At 37.5% G+C, this 22,577-nt stretch overlaps 1 protein-coding gene across 1 annotated transcript in view; it reads right to left on the minus strand.

Annotated features, from left to right (window-relative positions):
* Positions 1-22,577, minus strand: part of LOC126474384 (ankyrin-3-like) — a 186,811-nt gene that overhangs the window by 22,897 nt on the left and 141,337 nt on the right. Inside the window, exons 24-33 of the mRNA XM_050101887.1 lie at positions 21,274-21,478; positions 20,903-21,092; positions 20,684-20,819; positions 20,406-20,588; positions 20,080-20,221; positions 13,307-13,513; positions 10,594-10,823; positions 10,462-10,516; positions 10,164-10,382; positions 9,966-10,031 (exon numbers count right to left, since the gene is read on the minus strand). Of these exons, the coding sequence (XP_049957844.1) occupies positions 9,966-10,031; positions 10,164-10,382; positions 10,462-10,516; positions 10,594-10,823; positions 13,307-13,513; positions 20,080-20,221; positions 20,406-20,588; positions 20,684-20,819; positions 20,903-21,092; positions 21,274-21,478 (1,633 nt within the window). The remainder of the gene's footprint in view (positions 1-9,965; positions 10,032-10,163; positions 10,383-10,461; positions 10,517-10,593; positions 10,824-13,306; positions 13,514-20,079; positions 20,222-20,405; positions 20,589-20,683; positions 20,820-20,902; positions 21,093-21,273; positions 21,479-22,577) is intronic.

Genomic DNA, 22,577 nt, shown 5'->3' on the forward strand with positions numbered 1-22,577 from the left:
TTGTCCTATTTTAATATTGAACATTATGCATCTGCATCTGTTTAGATTGGTCATTAGTAATACATCCGTACACACTGCAATGGTGGAAGAGAGCTGTTCATTCAGATTGTACATATTAAATTTAAAACAGACGTGTATCCTCATTATTAATATACATATATTCTTCTTTCAATGTATTACATGCAGAGATTTGTTCATCTCCAAAAAATGATTTTCTGCTACACCTTCACATCATAAGGAACCAACACAAAACAAAAGAACTGCTCTCTCTCTATCTCTCTCTCTCTCTCTCTCTCTCTCTCTCACCTCCCCCCTCCCACCCAACCCCCCCCCCCCCCCCCCCCCAACCCAAAAAAAAAAAAAAAAAAATTTATATACAAAGCACTAGTTGCCCACCCTAGCTTTGCATGGGTCACACTAAGCATGATGATTCATCTGGTGTAGCGATAATTTTGTTTACGGGTAAGTGCTGGGCATTAAAGGTGCCACACTGCTGCAGCCAGCATGGTTGTCGCAACTCCCATCACTGCCATAAGTTGCCACTGCAAACACTAATGAAAAATGGAATAGGTAACATTTTGGCCATCTGAGAACTTACTCACTCCAGTGCTAGTTTGGCATGAGTATCAAAAGTCTACAGTAGTTCCTGAGAGTGGCCTTCACATACAGGCAGAAAATGGCAGCGGGGAACTTTAACTTATAATATGTATGCAAGGAGAAAATATGTGTAGATTATAGTAATTTTGTGTGGCTCAATGGCCTGGTGCAAGTCTTTCAATTGGACTTCACTCCGGCAACTTGCATGTACCTAACCAGTTATCCAACTGCAGAATGGGGACCTACAGCTTAACACCAAATCTGAAGCATGATTTGTTATGGCGAATATCTACATCACTGAGAGGTGAATAGAAGGTTAAAAGGTAGAGTTACAAATTTGTGGGCCATCCGGGATACAATCACATAACCTTTTGGTATCCAGACACACGCTTTACCTCCACACCACCAGGCTCGACACAGATCTCAGTCAAACGTTGCTGCTCTCTAGAATTGTGACAGCTGTACCACTAGGTGGCAATGGCATTATTTTCACAGTGGTGGGGGACTTTGGTTCATCATAATCTAGCCAATTGCCACTAAATATTTATAAATTATATACAGAAGTCATCCTCATGAATCAATCTTTTAATCATAAACAGATAAAATCCCTACAGTAGTTCCTGACATTAGCCTGAAGGTACAGAAACTGTGACACAAGACTTCAATTTATGTATGTACTAGTGACCTGGCCTGGCTTCGCATACGTAGCAATAAGTATCTGCAGCCAGACAATTTGAATGGCGTAGAGTATTTTGTTTGTGGGTCATGAATCAAATTCAAACAACAATGTTAAGTAAGTGACTATCATCACTTTCATACAAATTATGCAGGCCATGGCAGGAAAATTGTGTGGAGGCATTACTGTTCTGTGTTCCAGAAAGAATTGGCATTTGGAGTGATACCTCTCGGCAATGAGGGGAGCGCATCGGGATGTATTCATAAGTAATAAGTTTACAAACAATGTAAATATTGTATCTGAATTATGAGTGTGAGTGAGTGAGTGATTCAATATGTACCGAAGGCTGGCTGATGTGTGTGGGGTGGGAGGTGGGGGTGAGGGGGCGTGGGTGGGGTGTGTGGATGGGGGGGGGGGGGTGGAACACATGATGCACATGTTTAGACCAAGTTCCTGTGAAGATTAGTACAGATTGTGATGTATTGTTGAGACTCACTGCCACAATTTTTTGTGATTGACTCTTTATGGCCGGCTACTTTCACTGTACCATGCAAAGAATCATGTCCGCATCTAAGTTTGATTCAAAGAAAACAAAGTTGAGTCATCTGCTGCACTGCTGAAATAATGTAATGCTGAAGAAGTTTTTCAGAAAATGTATTACTTGAGGCATAAAAAATAAAACACCACATATTTAGGATTTGCATATTTCTTCACTATGCAATTTTCTCAAATGACTGCAGCAAAACTATGGGTAAAAGTATTTGAGTGTTTTAAATTGTAAGGCTCTCATCACTGCCCGACAATGAAGTGGTTATCTTTTCGTTATTGGGCATGTTCATTAGAATACTTAAAAGTTGAGTAACTCACTGCCCATTGTTCAAAGAATTTGCAGTGAATTAAGAGTGTGAATTGCAGCTAGTAATCTAAGAGAAGCAAAAATTGGCAGTCTGAAAGTGTTGTCATATTTTGATACATGTCCCTCAAACATCTCTAGAAGTATTTCAAAATCCTATTGTTCGACCTCAGGAAATTTCTGAGTCCCATTCATCTGAAAAGATAGCAATCAGCCAGATGTGACTTATGCAAGTTGCATGTCCCCAAACCAGTTATCCAACTAGGAAAAGGGGAGCTACAGTGTAATGTGGAATCTGAGCCACATTTCCATGTCCCTGAGAGGCGAATGCTTTGTTAACAGGCAGCATGAAAAAAATTGATCCGGCTGGGATTCAATCTTATGGCAAAGGCATTGTTTCCCCAACTTAACTTTAATTCATTGTAATTCAAACCATTTGTGTGAAATTTTTATAAATTACATACAAAAACCTTCCTCGAGAATTATCCATTAGTATCTATTAGTCAAATCCCTAAAACAATATCTGAGATTAGCCTGCACATACAGATGGACACAAGGAGGCGATTTTGAGAGAGAGAGAGAGAGAGAGAGAGAGAGAGAGAGAGAGAGAAGTTGTATAGATAGAAGGAGACATTAAAAAAGTAAGAGATGTCAGAAACCCACATAATTACCTTTCACTTTTAAGGGTTTTTCGTAACAATGCAGTCGATTCTTCAATTCCTCAGCATAGAAGTGCTCTACCAGGGAACTGAATACGTTGATAAGAGTAGTCTTTAGTTCCTTGTCATCTTCAAGCAATTGTTTAGGGTGCCAGAAGAGATGACAGTTGGTTGGTCAAGAACTTCCCAACATAAATACAGAATCTTATCCTTGGTGTGGGCAGTGGTATATTAATAAACATTGTTATGAAGGAGTATCCTGGATGATAGCTTTTTGCCCATCCTTTCTGGATGGCATGTCTTGTTTCACAATTCATGTCAGCTGTAGCTGTTGACACACTTTCCATGAAATCAATTGAAAGAGTACCCTTAACGATGCAGAAAGCATTAACTACCACATTTAGATTCAAGTAAAGACATTGCTTGAGTTTTTCTAGTTTTGGCGAAGGTAAATAGTGCTACTACATTGACTGTTGTTTTGATTCTGTGATGGTTTAAGACTGGCCTGGTCAAACAGCACTACGACTTAGTGCTCCAAGTGCACTGGTGATTGTGGCTGAGGGCTGACAGGAGAAAGGAAAGCTGGCTGGAGTAAGGCATATCTTTATATTCTACATTAAGAGTACTATGGGATCCACAAAACTGTCCAAGAAAATAAAAAATGGAGGTATCACATTGTTAAATGCAAAATGGGAACTGCTTTACTTTTTTTATCATTTGAATGCCATGCAAAGTGCTTAACATGCAACTGCACTATTACAAGCTGGAAAAAAATCACTGGTATGCCACTACAACTGAAACAAAGATGAAATGATGCACTTGTCTTCTGACAAAAGAGAGAAAATGGTGGCTGAACTGAAGGCAGTCTTTACAGAAAAAAATGTAAAAGAGAAAGTAAAGATGTAACATAATCTTATAAATAACATGTTAAAAAGGTTTAAGAAAGAAGTGCCTACCTAGATAGCTAAGTAGTAACAGTTACCAATGCGCAATATGAATGACATATAATAACCATTTTGTGAGAAATTGACATCAAGGGGCCATCAGTACAAGTGAGCTGCACAACAGTTTTCAAAATCCCACAGAATGGAAGACATTTTTTGAAGGAGAGTACGAGGCAGGTTTTGTATCCAGCAGAAGTTTGAATACTTTCTCGTCATAAAGTGAATATGGCTGCAGATGTACACCATCAGCTGACTAAAAGGGCACTCAACTTCACAGCAATTTTCATTGCACTTGATGATCCTATCAACATGTCAGGCACAGCCCAGTTGGGGAGTTTCATGAGAGAGTTAACATTTAGCTAGAGGTGACAAAGGAGCTTCTGAGTTTCATCTCACAGGAGGACACTATTACTGGCACAGGTATTTTGACATTTTAGAGATGATAACTGATTCCTTTGGAGTGGAATGGAAACACATGGTCAGCAGCACAACAAATGGTGCATCATCAATGCAGCAAGTGCAAAATGGTCTTGCTAGCTAGATAGTGGAGAAACTGGAATCTGTTGAGGCCTCATTGACAGCTGCAGCTCACTTCCTGAAATGTCAAGAGGCACTATGAACTAAGTCAATAAGGAAAATTATACAATGAGGGCCACTGTTCATGCAGTGAACTATATTCAGTCACTCGGATCAGTACTTCTTACATTTAAAGAATTCCTGTCTGATGTCACCCAATATTTCATTCCACTACAAAGTTAGGTGGCATGGCCAAGTCCTGAAGAGGTTCCTTAATTTGCAAGAAGAAATCACAACATTTTGATTTATTTGTCAGACTGTTGTCGTTTTTGACTGCTGATGTACATCATTACTTTCAACTTGAGCTGATAGATCTACAGTATAGCACTTGTCTCAATTACCTCTTTGTCCAGTCCACAAATTTACAAGATTTTTATAAAATGTTGCTCCCAGAACAATATTTTCGACTGCTCAGAAAAGTTATTTCAATGTCTGCTTCAACAATGTGTACTGACTTTTTTTTCTGTTGTGATATTGACAAAGTCCTGCCAACATTCAGGACTAATACATTTTAATCTGAACAGTACGAGGAAAGATTGCTACTTACCATAAAGATGACATGTTAAATTGCAGACAGGCACAATAGAAAAAGACACTTACACATTAGCTTTCAGACAAAGCCTTCATCACAAAAGGAAACATACACACACATTCATTCACACAAACAAGAACATTTCACACACATACAACTGCCATCAGTGGCAACTCTGACTGAACTGCAACTGTCATGCAGAACAGAAGCAGCAACCTTTAAGGGGAAGGGATGGTGGGTTATGGGTGCATTTGGGGGGCGGGGGGGGGGGGGGGGGGGAGAGAAGGGAGTACTGTCTCACGGAGCATGCAGGAACTACACTGCCAACAGGCGCAGCGTCAGGGAGCTGTGAGGCAGGGAAGTGGGGAGGGGAGGGGGGAGGAATGAGGAGCAAAAAAGGAGAGGATCAGGAAAGAGGAAAGGTGGGTGTGTTGGCAAAGGGAAGCAACAAAGAAGGTGGAAAAGAGAATATGTAGGAGGCTGAGGCCAGGATGATTTCAGGAGCAGAAAACATATTTTAATGATAACTCCCAACTGCGCAGTTCCGAAAAGCTGGTGGTGGAGGAGAGGATCCAGTGTGTGAAGCAGTCACTGAAATCAAGCATGCTATGTTCGGCAGCATGCTGCACCACAGGATGGCCTACTTTGCTCTTGGCCACACTTTGGCAGTGGCTGGTCATTCTGGTTGACATCTGGTTGGTAGTATAATATAAAAAGCTGTGCTACGATTGCAGCAGAGCTGGTATATGACATTGCTGCTGTCACATGTGGCCCAACTTCTGATGGGGTAGGATAAGCATGTGACAGAACTCAAATAGGAAGTGCTGGATGGGTGGATTGGGCAGATCTTGCACCTATGTCTTCCTCAGGGATATGATTCCTGTGGCAAGGTGTTGTGATTGGGAGTGGCATAGGGATGGACTGGGATGCTGTGGAGGTTGGATGGGCAACAGAACACCACTTTAGGAAGGGGTGTTGTTGATACTCCAAGTTGGAGTCTCCATTGTTACATTTTGATCTGAGTGTCTTCACGCTTTTGGCTATATCATGAACCATAATTCCAAACATTTACATATCATAAAACTGAAATGTACAAATTTATAAATATCACAACTTAATGTTTAAGTAATATAGTTATTGCTTTGGCAGAAGGATAAAAAGATGAAAATAAATGCTAGTGATAAAACCCTGTTTATAAAAGTACGTTACAATATTTGCCTCTTGGAAATAGTCCCACTGTGTTTCAAACAAGTCTTCCTGTTTGTCATTTGTGCTGCCTTTGGCATATAACCATCTGACTGACACATCAGCACAGAGCAGTGCAGTATTGAGGGAAGCTGAAGTGCTAGGCCCACTTGGCTCTGCTCCAGGTGCAGGTTACCTGTGTGTTGCCATCCACATCAATGTGGGAAAACAAATCATATCCATCTTGTCAATAAGGTTCAAAAATGCTCAATTGCTTGGCATTATTTGCTCTTTGTGTTGGTTGATTAGTATCTTTGCCATCAACATGCACACAATTTTCCGTGCAATTGTCAAAACAGCAATGTGTCTGACACGAGGAGATTTGTAGCTACAGTATCAATCATCATTTGCTCATCAGATCGCACTCTTTGGTCCACTTGTTGCATGATTTCATGGTCTAGAGTCTGGGCCTGCCAATCCACTCTTCATCTTATCTATTTGTTTAGCCACTTTGCCTAACTCTGCCTTCATTCAATACTGTTGTCCCACAAATCAGGCACAATATTTGATGAAATTAAGCAGCTGTAGATAATTTTGCACATAAAAATCTAACAAGAGTATGCTCTTCATAACTGACAGAAGCAACAATTTTTGAAGTCATTATTGTTTCCTTTCACCCATCACAAATATGGCTGAAATGAAACAAAGGCTTCTGTAACTTTGTAAACAATCAATAGATGATGCTACTATTGTCCAACACTGTTCTGAGATGGTAACATGTATATAAAAGCAAACAGCCCTTGCTTTCTCAATATGCCTTAGATATAAAAATCAGTCAGAACTTAGTACTTTATCATTTTTTTCTGGTTTACTTTCAAGGAATCCGTGTCAATTTACATGTCATGTAGCTACAACATTCACGAAAAATGGTGCACTTTTAAATATCATTTCCATCCATCTCAACAGTTTTTATTAATCTCTAAACAAAGGCCCATATTCCGACATGAAAAATATTCAAAATAGCAAGTATGGTAATCTTCTGTTGGAGGCCTGAACAGATGAAACTTTGCATATATTGGGTTTGTGATGTATGGCAGTGAGGCATGATTTCCCCTGCAATCTTAGCATTGGTTTTTAATCTTGTGAGCGATATTGCACAATAATGGAAAACTAAGTTTTTATTAGCAAACTTGGTGATGACATATTCCCACAAATGATTGTTTGCTGCTTTTCCCAAATATTCATCAGGTCCATACAATGCTGACCACAAAAGGCACTCACCCTTACTTTCCCTGAGGATTGTGCAGTTCTGAAATGTTCTTCTTCAGTGACACTATGTGGTATAATTCCTTCAACTCCCTTTTCAAATTCAGACTAAAAGAAACGAACCCACATCTACATGCTGTCACAGTATTTTCTAAGACCTCCTCCCTTCCCACTCTGAAAATGTACATAAGTTGGTGGTTATTTATTTCCTTGCCTCTTTATTATGATTTTTAATGCTTGTGACATCCAGCATGTACAAAACCTTTGAATAACTTTGTTTAAAAAGAATGATAATCATGTTTTTTTTATTTTTATTTATTTTTTATTTTTTTTTAATAATGGAAAGCTTGCATTACATTGCATCCCTACGTTATCTGGTGGTCTGATTAGTCAACAGCATTCATCCAGCAATTTTAATTGATGACAAACACAGAGTGCAGCTGTATTATACCCACTGTAGCACCCCATCAATATGAATCATGTTTCAACTTCAGCTTTTCAGATTGCTTTTACCACACACAGTCTAACACTCACATGTCAGCCATTTTCTCAAACATGACACCACTATTATCTCTTAACACAACATGTGACATTCCCAAAGAATATGAAACAATACTCAGTCATTGGGGCCACAGGAAAACTCTTCATGAGACGACAAATATGAGACATTTCTTTCTGAATGTCTACCTGTTGTGATATAAATAACCACGAGTCACATATATTCTGAGCTGTTAATCACATTTTTGGCTAGTATTAAAATTTTCTTGTGTAGCAAAAGATCTGATCACTGATCAGTGATATCTCTGAAACACAATAACTCACTTTGACAGCATGACTTTCTGGTTCCTTCACATATTGACTTGAAAATTTATTTCTTGTTTTGTTTCTTAGATAACATGCTTTTTTGATGTGGTTTCCTTTTCAAAGACTGATAATGTTTTTAAGATACTATATATAAACATAAAATATAATTATTCTCTTCCAGTGCCTGAGTCATCTTCTTGACTGTTTATAGTATGTTTATAGTATGTTTTCACCCATGATAATGTTTGATGATTTTTGACACACACAAACATAACTACTCTAAAAAAAAACATTGATGTGATTCAAAAGGATGATACAGACAGGGTTGCCATAAGTTTCCCCAAGTGAAATTCCCTGATTTCCAGACAAGTTTTAGGATTTTTCCCTGATAAATTTTGTGATCTCAATGGTGAGTAAAGACATAAATTGACAAAAAAAATGTAAGGACTTTCATATTTCTCCCCAGTGTGAGCAAAAATCTTAAGTACTAACATGAACATCTTTTGTAATGAACTGTTTTTAGATGGAGAAAGCAAGCCAAACGGTATATGTGTTTCATTAAGGCCACTGTTGCTATTTTATTTCAATAAAACGAAACACATTTGGTGACAAAACTACGCATTTCCTTGGTGTCACAAGACAGATTTCAGAAATAAGCTCAGAAAAATGTAGGTGTCTTGAAAGAAGTGTATAAACCAACACCATAGGTGACCCCCAATAAAATGTTGGATCTATTTTTCTTTCAAGAAATATACGAGTACGTAGTGAACAAACTGCCAGTGACTGCCACCATTTTCTTCTTGTTATCACTCATACTTTCTAATATATAAACTACTTTCAAGGTGCCAAAATGTACTAGAATAAATAAAAGTCTATAAAACACCACATTGTACAATGTGCTTGTGATGAGACAGTCACAATTCCTAAACTCCATCGCCCGCGGCCTCTGGCCTGCCGAGGAGCACTGCAGTCGTAGGTCCATGGATAAACCATGAAAATCAGCTACATTATGCTGCACGCAAACAGATCCGGCCTGCAGGTAGATCAGTGAGACCAGATCCAATGGGCGGGGCTTGCACATTAGTGGGAAACGATGGGCTTCAGATATGCAGAAATGGCATGCAGTTTTGGCCATCATGAAAGTCTACTCATGTGGCCAGCATGTCAAAGGCACCATGTTGATGAAATGAGGCTGCAGTGATCAATCTATGCAGCAGATAACTTGTGCAAATATTCTGAGAATCAGTACTAATGAAGATAGGTAGCAGTTCACCATAAAGATGATCGCTGAGCCACAGACAGCCATGTAGAAAAGACAACCACAGTCTCACAACTAAATTTTTGGCCATAGCTTTTGTCAGAAAATGAGAGCACATACACAATGACAACTCATGCATACTCGACCGCCGTCTCTGGCTGCTGCGTCAACAATCTCTGAGAATTAGATCCCAACAAACCACTCCTCAAGCCTCCCTGCCTGTCATCGGCAGCTGCTAGGCTAGTGGCAAGAAGTGGTGGCAGCACTGACTGCAAGCTGAGGGGAGTGGTAGGAAGGGGAGAAGCAGTAAGAATGAGGAAGTAGGGTAGCAGCACCCAGCCACCAGCCAGCGACAATGCGTGACATCTCCTAAAAAGATCATTTCATCTACTAAGACAAAAATGAGATTTTCCCAGTTTTTTTTTTTTTTTATTTCCCTGAAATTTCTCTGACACGTTTGAAATTCCCTGATTTCCAGAACTTGTGGCAACCCTGAAAGACCTTCAACCCTAATATGTGCACTCCATTACTAGTATTGCAACAGGTTTTGAAAAATGTAAAACAGTGACAAATATTTTAAAAATATATTCTACAAAATTTACATGGGTTATATACCTAAATTATCTTGGAATTCTGCTGGACTTGGAGGTGGCGTCTTGGATGATTTTGGTGAGTGAATCTCTGAAAATAATAAAGACAGTATTATATCAGATGTTTTAGAAACAGTATGTGTATTTATACATAGGCTTCAAATGACTGACATCGAGGCCAATTAATTATATTATAACTGTGGATTCAAATACATCATCTCACCCTTCTTTGTTATTACAGTTGTCTCAACAATGTGGGGTGACGAAACGTCTAGCTTCTCTAACTGATCTGAAACTTTCTGTATCTCATTTCTATATGTCTGTCCTTTCTCATGAGACAGAAAATCTTCCATAATTCCTTTCACATCCTTTTCTTCAGCTGCATACTTTTCCTCACCTTCTACATAATCCTTCCGCTCAAGTCCTGCCATTTTTTCATCACCTGTAAATGGGCAAAAGGCTGACAATTTACTAAATTGAGGCCTTTCTACTAAATATATGGAAACACTATCAAATTTTACCTTTATCTTTGGCCTGTTTCTCGGAGTTTACCAGTTCTTCAACAGATTCAGACTCCTGTAGAAGCAGAAATTGTTTAATAATATAAAAAATATAATAAATAAAATTATATAAAAAACTGAAATGGTAAGTACCTTCATTAAATCTTGCTCTGTGTAAGATGGATCAAGACTTGTATTTCGTCGAAGGGTTGCATCTCGAGATGGTCCAAGCTCCTCTCGGAGGTTGTCAAAACCAGATTGGTCAAGATGAACTTTAGCTACAGCACGTTCCATGTCATCTGTCACAAGCTCCACATTAAAGACACACTGGTTCACAATATCATCCCTATTTATTTTTCGAAGTGCTTTTTCCAACACATTTCCTGGAAATTAATAATTGATCTTCATATAAACTCTTGTATAAAATACACATGGAAGTCCTAAATCTTTCTGCTTTATCATTCGCATCAATAATGCAATTATGACCCAAATAGCAGACACATAGGCACTAAGTTCAGTCTGTAGTGTCAACTTCCTAAGACTTTGCTAAGTTTCTTCATTAAGCCTGTTTGTGTGCAATATTCAAGACTGTCAGCCATATATAGTATTATAATTTATGTAAAGTTAACTATGTGGACATGACAAACTCAAATTTCTTCTAAGTACAGAGAATATTTCTGTGAAATGAATAACTTAGTAGCATTTTTGTTTTGCATATTGGTATTCCAGCTACTACGGGTTTATTTATAAAGTGACATTTTTTTATTTTGTGGTACACTGTTGCCATTTGAGTTTACATATCATTTTGTCATTTGGAGATAGTGAGTGGAGTGTGGACATACAAAATGGAGTGCCTAGTAGAGAAATCATCACATTTCCAAGATACTATTCTGTCTGAGTTCAATAGAGAGCTGACAACAGTGGAGGCAACCAGACGCATTTGTGCTGTGTATGGGGATAATGCCATTGGACAAAACATGGCAAGAAAATGGTTTTCTCATTTTAAGGAGGATCGTTTTGACATTAGTGACTCCCCATGTTTAGGAAGACCTTCAGGTTTGGTGAAGATCGTTTAAGCGCATTAATCCACAATGATCCACATCAGTGTACTCAAGAACTGGCAAAATGTGATGAACTGTAATCATTCCACCATCATGTGACATTTGCATGCAGTGGGGAAGATTCAAAAACTAGGTGTATGGATACCATATGTTCTAAGCCAAAACCACATAAATTAGTAGGTGGCTATGTATCTCTGCTTGCTCATCATTAATTGGTTCATGAACAACACTAAACATTCCTGTCCTGTATCATTACCGGTCATGAGAAATGGTATCTTTATATTAACACAAGGGAAAGAGAGGAATGGTTGAGCCTGAACAAAGCAACAAATCCCTGTACGAAGACCTGTGCACATTCACAAAAGATAATCTTATGAATCTGGTGGAATAATGACGTTTGGTGTACCACAAATTGGTTCCCCGAGATGTAACCAACACTTCTGACATTTATTGGCAGCAACTACGATTGTACTCTCAGATTTTCACCGTTTCTGCTCCCTATCAACAACCTACCAAGAACTTCCTTTCCATACGAAAATGCACTCCAAACATGGTGCAACGAGTTCTTCACCTCAATACCACATGACTTCTACAGTTTTGGAACTGAAAAGTTACCCCAGCATTGGCAGACTGTCATAATAATGAAGAAGAATATAGTAGTGGTGACTGAAGTCCTATTACATGCACCTGTTGTGCTTCCTTACAGAAAAATGCTACAAAACTTGTGCAACAACCTAATATTGATGTCTGGACAGTTTCCATGAAGGAGGTCAACTGGAGTTATGGCATCAATGACTGGCCACAATACGAAAAAAATATGGTGAGCTATTTGTTAGTACTTTACTGAAATGGTCAATGTATGGCAAGTAGTTACAAATATACAGACAAACTGACCCTGCAATCCTAGAATATGAACCAATCTATAGCAACTATCTCCACAGTATTCTACATATCTCATTAAACTAGATATTAGAAATGGAAATGAATCTTTGTGTAGCTTCAGTATGATGTACAGAAGCATGGTTAAAAAAGGAAATGAACATATTTAGGCAATTTAATTTGAAATGCAATAAAATATAATTTCATGAAAAACAACCAATAAACCACTAACTACATTCATATACACACTGAACTTTGACTAGGCAAATCCACATTGCAAATCAAAATATAATATGGCAGAAATATAAGCTACACTGTCATACAGACGAAAAGGAAACCATTAAGGAAAAAGATTAATTCAGACAATATCCAAGTAGAGACAAAAAGTAACACCTGTGAGATCAGAAACTGATAATCAATATAGAAACATTTCTACTGAATGTACCAAACATTTGCCTTTGTAATCCTGCAAATACCTAATGGTAGAAGTCACAGTAAGATGCAAAGACAGTTCTGAAAATGAGAGTTGACAAATGTTTTATGTCTGCAGTTGAGGATAAAGAATTAATAATAAGTGTAACACTGTCCCAAAGTTTCTGAATATCTAAAAGTGATATTTTTTAGAGAACAGCACCTTTCATACTGATACGACCCACTTAGAGGCACTACACCTTTAAAATGATACTGATAGCATGTGATATAAATAGCAATCTCCCTCTATGATGTTCACTAGCAACAAAGTTTACAATTTCTGGCGCTACCTTGCACAGATAAATGAATGTGAAACATAAGGAACAAATAAATATCACTTGAGACATGAAAATTTCACCTCTACACTCATCAAACTATTGTAATGAATACCTGAATGTACAGAAAATATCATCTATACCAGAAATAGATTGTTTTTTTGGAGATTACTAACTTACCATTTGCTTTATTACCCGATGTCTGAAGCCACAATCGCAGCATCACCATGGCTTGTTGATTCACATTGTCTGGATATTCAGTCTTTATTAGATTTACATCTGAAGTTGAGATTCCTAGCTCACCAGCTAAGGCCACCCAATCTGATCCAAGAAGGTTTGATATATCTGAGAGGCGTATGTCAGCCCGATGAATAGCATCTGGATGACCTACATAAATTAACAAATAAAAATTATGTTACACACATGTGTTATTAGGTGTGAAGATTACACAGAGAATATCTCATTTTAATGGAAGAATCATTACCAAAACAACCAAGTAAGAGCAACAGTGCCAAAAGAACACAAAGATAAGATGTGAGTAGGTTAAAAGAAGAGGAGGTGGAGAAGTAGTTTAAGATAAAGATTAAAAATAGATTAACAGAACTAGAAAACAAAAGCAATAGGAAAGAAGGTGAAGATATTGATACAAAATAGAACAAGACAATAACAGTTATAAAGGAGACAGCACAGGAACTATTAATAGATAACAATAACAACAATATCAAATGCAAATAATTGTTCAGTGAATCATGTAGAAAAGCAGTTGAGGCCAGGAAGACAGCCAGACAGGCAGTGATGAGCAATAACAAATATGAAAATAGTCACAAGAGAACTGAAGAGAAAATATCATTCATTCATAAATAAATAAATAAATAAACAGAGAAGGCAAGGAGGGCTACAGCCAGAACAATACTGAACAGTTTTACTGGACAATGAGAAGCTGCAGAAAAGAGTACACAACTAAGCCTATGATAATGAAGGATGAGAATGGAAAACTGATCATAAATGAAAAGCACCAGTTTGCTTTTGTTCTACAATATTATTTTTATTGCTAACCGGTTTTTGGCTTACAAGGCCATCTTCAGACATTACATGTCCGAAGATGGCCTTGTAAGCCGAAAACCAGTTAGCAATAAAAATAATATTCTAGAACAAAAGCAAACTGGTGCTATTCATTTATTATTATAATGTTGTTCTACCAAGAACCGACGGAAGATTCTGTTAATATGGGAAAACTGATCACTACAAATGAAGGAAATCTAAAGAACTGGAGGAGATATCTCAAAGAACTGCTGAACAGCCTGGTAGACACCTACAACAATGAGTACACCACTATTGGTGCTGTAGCAACTGCACATGCACAACTAGGCACACTCGTAGCTTGAGCTCAGCAGTACATTTGTATACAGGAAACGTGGCACGACCTGATCATAATTGTTATGGTGTAAAGTCAAGCGCTGTCATGCCAGTCAGGAATGAGAGAGTAGAGAGGGCTGTGAAGAAGACATCAGTCAACTGAACGCTGACCGACCCCTCTCCAGGACAACAACACGACAGCAGTAGCCTCTATGCGAAGAGAACATAAGTGCCATGCCCGACTGGCCATGGCCCAGTTCTACAGAAGCTTCAAGACAAACGACCTAATTAGAAGAATCAACTGTATTACTTCACTTGTATTAGGATTGGTTATGCTGAAGAACCTTGCATATTTTGCTTGTCACCCTTTGCTTGTGACACATATAGATGACACAAAGTTCCGTAGTCTAATTGTTCATTTTGTAATAAAACTCATTAATACGAATTGCCTGAATCATTGTCTAGCAATCCGAGGAAGTGGGTTTCCTAGATACCCCATATTTGATGACTAGGAAGTATTCAACAGTAATTTTTAAAGGACATTTCAGATTACCGTTCTCTGATAGTTTTTCTGACACTACAGTACACAGTTACAATTCTCTCGAATCACCATCTCAAGTAACATCTATTACTAATTATCAGTTGCTTTTCGCAGGATTGGTAAGTATTGACAATACAGATAAAGCTGAATTAATATTTACTGTGCCTTCATAAGGCATACCTGCCAATAGTACCTTTTTTTTCTTCCAGTTTCACAATAATGTGGAACCCAATTAATGTTCTCAATTTAGCAATGATGAAATATGAAGAATGTGGTTCCCAGCCAAAATCACCTACTTCTCCTGAGGATGTACAAATGTGACATTTGTTAGTTGATTTCCTTGACATTCATTTGAATGATATCAACATTTCATTTGAAATTGTGGATACATTAGAAGAAACAGGAAATAACTGAGATGATTCCATGAATTGTGGTTCAGACAAAGTCATTTGTGCTGGTAACAGTTCTAAAGAAGAATACCTTCCATGCCTAAAAAGAACACATACTGCAACAGCTTTCAGCAACAAAGAAAAGGCAATGAAATTTTGGTTAAACGAAGGACGGAAAAAACGCTTGAAGTTATGCAGTGTGCAAAGGCATTTCTGTTTCATAAAATCAGAGTGTGAACTGTAGAAACGGAAGAATGAATTACTTGAAGTAAGAAATATGCACCAAATGGAAACCTGAGACCATCTGAATGAAAAATTGTTCAAAAGATTTAGAGCTGTTCGTGAGAGGCTATGCACCATTACTGATGGAGATCTATGAGACTGGGCACTCTGATTTGCATCTCACATGAATATCGCTAATTTCCAGGCTTTGTTCAAAAATGGCTCTGAGCACTATGGGACTTAACTTCTGAGGTCATCAGTCAGGCTTTGTTGACCTGGCTACGCAGGTTCATGAAATCGTACAGAACAGGAAGTCGCAAAAATTACCAAGTTTACATCACGTAAACATGTACAGCAGCTGCCAGTGATAGACAATGCTATAGAGAAATACATAGCTGACGTTAGGACATAACTTGCTGTTATCCCCGTAACTGCTGTTTATAACACTGATCAGTCAGGTGTCATGGAAGAACTGTATGCACACTGAACTTTATCATTTTGGGGTGAAAAACAGATGGAGCCGGTTGCCCAATCAATGAATGCAATGACACATTCATATATGATAATGCCAGTGATAAGTGCGATTGGTTTATTGTTTTCGCAACAGTATATCTGTCTTCAAGAACCGCAAGGCAAATTAGATCCAAAAATAAGGAATGGATTGTTTAATTACATCTTGTAATCGACATATCAAAACCAAGAAAAATGGGAAAAAATAATTTTCAACATTTCCTTCCAAACATATTCCTACCAGCTGCAGAAACTAATTCGTTGCTTTTGTTGGATTCATGGTCTGGACATAATTATGCCTCTATTTTTGTGGACAACAACAAAAAATCTATAAATGTAATGTGGACTCGCCCTGAAACTAGTAGTGCGATTCAACCTCTCGATAGCGAATTTTTTTTACAGTCGAAAGCATTTTTCAGAAAATTATCGGACAACATAATTTCTGATCCTCTCTCTCATTTCAGGTTTATCAGCAGAATGGTATTCTTAAGTTACAGTCATTTGTGCATTACCAGTATTCTTCGCCACATTTTACGAATTTGATCAAGTATGTCTGGTATGCATCGCAATATGCAGAACAATGGCCAAGACCATTTCTGACTCCATCCCAGTTCAGTTTAAATAAAACTAGTGGTTACTGCAAAGAGCCTGACTGCATCCATTTTTACTTTGTCCAATGTGCCTGGTGCACGAAAAATGCCTTTTTTTTCATTCAAAACACACTTCACCTTTTTGTGACAACTACAGGGAATAAACAAATAACTGTTTCACTGATAGTCAAATGTACAACTCCAAACATTATTATAAGGAATGACCTACAGGAATTGTTACAAAATGTAGTACTGCAAGACGCATTTCATTTCAACAAATTACAGGTCCTCATTGATGGAAGTAGTCTGTGACACCAAACACTGTCATGATTTTATATTCTCTGCTAGCCACTTTAATCAGCAATACATGTGCAAGAACTGAGCTGTTGATATGGAGTTATTAGTTTAAGCCAGGTTTTCGTCGGAGCAAACTACCTAACAAGCACGAGCAAAAGAGAATTCTGTCTAGTGTACCTAGTAGGCCTCTTACAGGTCTTTCAGCTGGGTGTCATTGCAGCTATTTACATGTCCCTAACCTTCACCAGTTACCTAATTGGAAACATGGAATCCGAACCACGTCTTTCGTGGCCACTCCAACATCTGTGAGAAGTGAGTGTTCCATTAAAAATCATAGTGAAAAAGTTGTGGTCTGAACGGGATTTGATTCCATGATCATTGGATCACAAAGTGTGCACTTTGCCACTAGACAATTTTTATTTTAGGGAAAAAAATGACCATTAGACCTTACATGCTTCGTGGAAACACTAGCTGTGTTATCTCGAGATGATGCTTGATGTCGGTAATTAGTGTTCTGTTCATAAATTTCCCTCCAATGGTAATGCGAAGCCAGGGAAAAAAAGCAGCTGACATACAAGGAAAAGTTTGGACAGGTGCTAAGGAGAGATGGACCTGCAATTCCATGCATGTCACACGTCCATACAAATTGAGACACTTAAATTCTTCCTTCCCTGCACCATTTTGCACACTCCTTCAGTAACAGTGCACTTGCCATGGAAAATAATCCTTACTGAATAGCAAAGTTTCGTATTGTGGCTCTAACAAGATAGAATTGCATTCTGCATACTGCAAATATTAGCTCCAAAAACTAAAAATTAATAACACAGCATTCATAGGCAATGTTTGCTACCTTGTGTTCTCTTCCGTTCCCTCTCGTATAAATAATTCTACCCATATACAAGCGAATGGTAGTGAATTTTCTGCAAATGCTCATTTGCATGTGCTCACTTCCATTTGCTCCATTGCAAACCGGGCTTTAGATGCTTAAAATCGGTATCTGTGAACTCCGGATAATCCCGCTGCACGGCACTGCATGAGGGATTCGCCAAGTCATGTGCTATGTGGTCAGGGCGGTACAATCCACTGTTATAGGGTGTTCTTCATGTGGCAAAATGTGTAACTTAACATTTTTTACAAAATACTTGCAGGCCTCTGAGCAGCTAAAATTTTGGCAGTGCATTTCTTTCATTGTCTTCTTCCTGTGTACAAAATTTCAGGTTAGGTTTTGACATGTCTTATTGGACTATTCGCTGGTTACTTCAGCCACATTTGCATTTAGCATCATTGCAAATCTTGGGGAGAGACAAATCAGTAACTTGACATATTTTGTGTATCTTCATTCAATGATGGTATGTGGAATAATGTTCTAGAGTAACTCATCTTTAAGAAAGAAAGTCTTCAATGCTCAAAAATGAGCATAAGCGTAGTAAGTGTTGTACACCCATGATCATCTTGTAGACATCTATTTAAAGAGTTGGGAATTCTGACTACTGCTGCACAATATAACTACTCCCTCACAAAGTCTGTCATAAATAATTCACTGCAGTTCAAATGGAACAATGATATGCATAATTACAATAGCAGCAGAAAAAATGACTTTCATAACTCCACACTAAGGTTACCTTTAGCACAAAAAATGCTGCATAATGCTGCAACAAAAAAATTTTAATAATTCATCCAAGGATATAAAATGTCCGACAGATAGCAAAGTAAAATTTGAAAACAAACTCAAGTTTATCTTTGACAACTCTTTCTATTCTGTAGAAGAATTTCTATTACTGTAATGTGTAAAATATGGTGGGTAGGAATTACTAACTGACATCTGTAGATTATTTTTTACAGAACCCACTTTATAAATGTTCAGTATGTAGCCATACTTAAAAATTAAGTTGTCACGTGTTTGTAAAGTGACTCATTCCACTTCATAATGATTTATTGTGCAAATGATCCATGCAACATGAAACTAACTAACCATGTATTTTGAAATGACATGGAAGCAGCTGGTTTTGTAAATACTGTTAATAAATGGGTGTGGCATCAAATGAGACTGGAGTGTACCAAGAGTAAATCTGCAACTGTCAACTCACTTTTCAACAACGAACAGCACTTCCATGAGATCAGACCACCTTAGTTAAGGTTGATAGGTGAAGGAACATCATGAAGTACATAAGCAAAGCTGTTTAATTCTTTGATAAGCCTCAGTGTAGTTCAGTTCCGGAGAAGGTGTGTCATGTGTACTGATGGTTCTCAACTGGAGCTAGCATATCACTGATATAAGACATCAAAGAAATTAAAACAAGCTGCTGAGATTCTTATTATCATGAAAATACCATGGTGCAGATATTAGAAGCTGCACGGCCAGTATGGTAGCATGCATGTGTAGCGTACCTGTTTCCACATTTTCTGAAACTTTCTCATTAATTTGAGTTTAAGATTCAATACAATATCTCAGGACATAGCAGGAACATGTCAATCTCCAAAATGATAGAAGGATTTTTTATGAAAATGTGTTATCATGTTAATCACCTGAAGACATTTTGCTCAATGATAAGTTATAGGACAATTAGTGTAGAAATATTTCCCTGCAGCTGAAAATCCTGATAGTCAAAGTGACAGTTTTTATGTTATTGATATACAACTTTGAGATCGGTGCTGTTGGAGGGGCTGAGTAAGAAATAATTGATGTTTTTGAATAATGGCACTGGAGATAAGTACTGAGAATACCACACACAATATTTTGCTCTTGTCAGGACATGAGTTACTGGAGAGGTTGTTCAGAGCAATTGCAGGGAAAATGAGGCAGAAAAGAAGAAAAGAGATTTCACAGAGCAACAAGTCAGAAAAACTGGAGTCTTCTTAGGTGTCAATGAAAAACTGGGCACACACTGACTCACAAATCAACATAACTAGTGATCGTCGTCATACAAAGTACATATTAAATGAGAATGTTATACATGATTCTCCTGCAGGAAAAAAGTAAGAGGCAGAATGGAATAAACCCACAATATGTGCAACAATTAGAACATTTTTTCATTTTCTTTTACTTACTAATGCCATCTCTAAGGAAACTGTAATTTTTTTCTAGTTCCAGCAAGTCTGGTTCTGATGGTCCAGCATCAGGAATAACGTTATCGGGTAGCACAATGTTGAGAGTACAAATAGGTGTTTGAGCTGGTTCCCCTTTAGCAACCTAAAGAGAAAAGAAAATGTTCCTATGGTAAAGCAAAGTCACAAAGGGGTATGTAACACATTACACATTACAGACAAAGGCTTAAACATAATCTGTTTTTACCATGAAATATCTTACAAAAACATGGCCATTCGTAATTCTTGATATTTTTCTGCAAACATATTAAGTTAGTGAAATAGCTGACCTTTGGTTCTCTCATAAAAAGTATTCTACCAACAGTATCTTCATCTGGATCTTTCACTCGTACAGTGAAAGGTAAACGATTTTCTTTGAATGCTCTGAAACCCATTTGTAGTTGGTCACCAGACTTCATCACAGGAACCAGATTACCAGCAAATTCAATGTATACTGTCTTCCCTTCTTGCACCTGTATAAAGGGAGAATAAAAAAATCCAACAGAATTTCTAACATCAACATAATTTTGATTGTTTTCTGTAACATGCAGTAGGTCCAACAGACTACCTCAACATCTTTGCTTTTAGCCACTTCTGTAAAATGTTCCTGGTGTTCCAGTGTCTTATCTTCTTTGTCATCAGTCATACAAAACACACGCAGTCTTGCTTCTAACAGATCAACTCGTTTTGCAAATACAACAAATCTGTAAAGTAAGAGAATTTCAATAGATTACTCCTGGACAGTAATGGAAAAAATGAGGAAATCTCATAAATAAGATAGTATTACTTTGCCATAAATGGGGGATGTATAGATTCACGATATAGCTCCGTTGCCATTTTGGTTGCATCTGCTATGTTCCTGCAGTCCATTAGCCAAAATCGTGCTGAAACTGTTGTAGTAAATGTAACACAGTCCTTCACAAATGTCAGAGGAGTAGAACCAGTAACATCCTCCCATTGCGCTCTTGTTGTTCCACCTGTAAGTATCAGAAAATGTTGTTTTATGATTTTAACAACAGAATGAACATTAAATACAAATACAAATAATAATAATAATAATAACAATAACAATAATAATAATCAGTACGAAAATACAATGAAAGTTTTCACAGCCGGTTAGTATACTTACGTTAAACAGAAATCCTCTGTATGCTTTACCTGTAATGCTGCACAGCAACCTGAGTGTTGGTGCATCTCCAGAATACTGATTTATCATCCCTTTATTTGCTGCTTGTGGAACAGGTATTGTCAGTGTGATTGGTTTGTGGAATTTTCGTCTTCTTGGCTCAACAGTGACAATAGGTGAAACAGCAACTCTGTTCCCAAGGAGTTTTGCTGCCAAATCAGCAGAGATAGGTTGAGCCTGAAGAAGGCAGCAGCAAACAATAAAATTGTGTTTATTCAGCTTCTCCTGGCATAATTCATGACAGAGTAGTTCACTGCTGAACAGCTGGATTTTAAAATCCAAAAGGCACAATATTTTGGCAAGCAATCACGTTGTCATCATTTGGTGCACTGAAGAACAGCTTGTCAGTGCACTTGATGATGGCAACATGGTCACTTGGCAAAATATTGTGCTCACTGGACACATACATCTTGCTATTTACCCATGAACTATTTTGTCAATATTAAAAATGACAAAAATCGAAAGTTAACAGTTAACAAAATCAAGTGAAAGTTACAGAATGGCTGACAGATATACTTATCAATATACACTCTATTTCAAACTCCTAAACACATGGTTTTTTCTGCCAGAACTCGTAACACACATGAATGGAAAAAATATGATGGAAAATACTAGATAAAAGTAAGACCATTGAGAGTTGCAGATCAAAAGGCAGCATCGATATACAATAATGAAAAAGTGGTACAAATAAAGATCAAAGTTAGATTTATATGTGAATTAAAATGTCCAGAGTATACTGTGATGAAATCTTTTCAGGTTTTGTTGAAACATCGCAGAATTTCAATGAAGCCACCAGGATGGAAGCCCAAAAAATATTTCATCAATGTTAGATTTGTAAACATTAATTACATATAAATTGTCATGTAAATTTCATTTGAACTGATATTATTGTGCGTTTTTAGTGGCATGCATTTATCACAGTTATGAAATATTACTACACAAAATTCTGCCAATTAATTGATCCAAAACTGAAAGATCCCGTCAGTAATTTTAAATAAGAAATAGGAAGTAATATGGGAAAAAAGTACTAACAAACAAAGAGGTCACTGTTAACAGACACAAAAGGAGTAAGAAAGCAACTGTTAGAGAGTAATATGTTCATCAGAAAGCCTTTCATTTGACTGTTTTTGGAGACAAAAATGTTTTAGAATCTAAAAATAAAATATTATAGTGCAATGACATTAGCTCCCTTATGTTCTTAACTTAGACAACACTTTTTCGACACAATTATTCCTAGATGACTCATACATATTTTAAACACCAAAGTGAAAAAATA

The sequence above is a fragment of the Schistocerca serialis genome, chromosome 1 (genome assembly GCF_023864345.2).
Source record: "Schistocerca serialis cubense isolate TAMUIC-IGC-003099 chromosome 1, iqSchSeri2.2, whole genome shotgun sequence".
NCBI lineage: Eukaryota > Metazoa > Arthropoda > Insecta > Orthoptera > Acrididae > Schistocerca > Schistocerca serialis.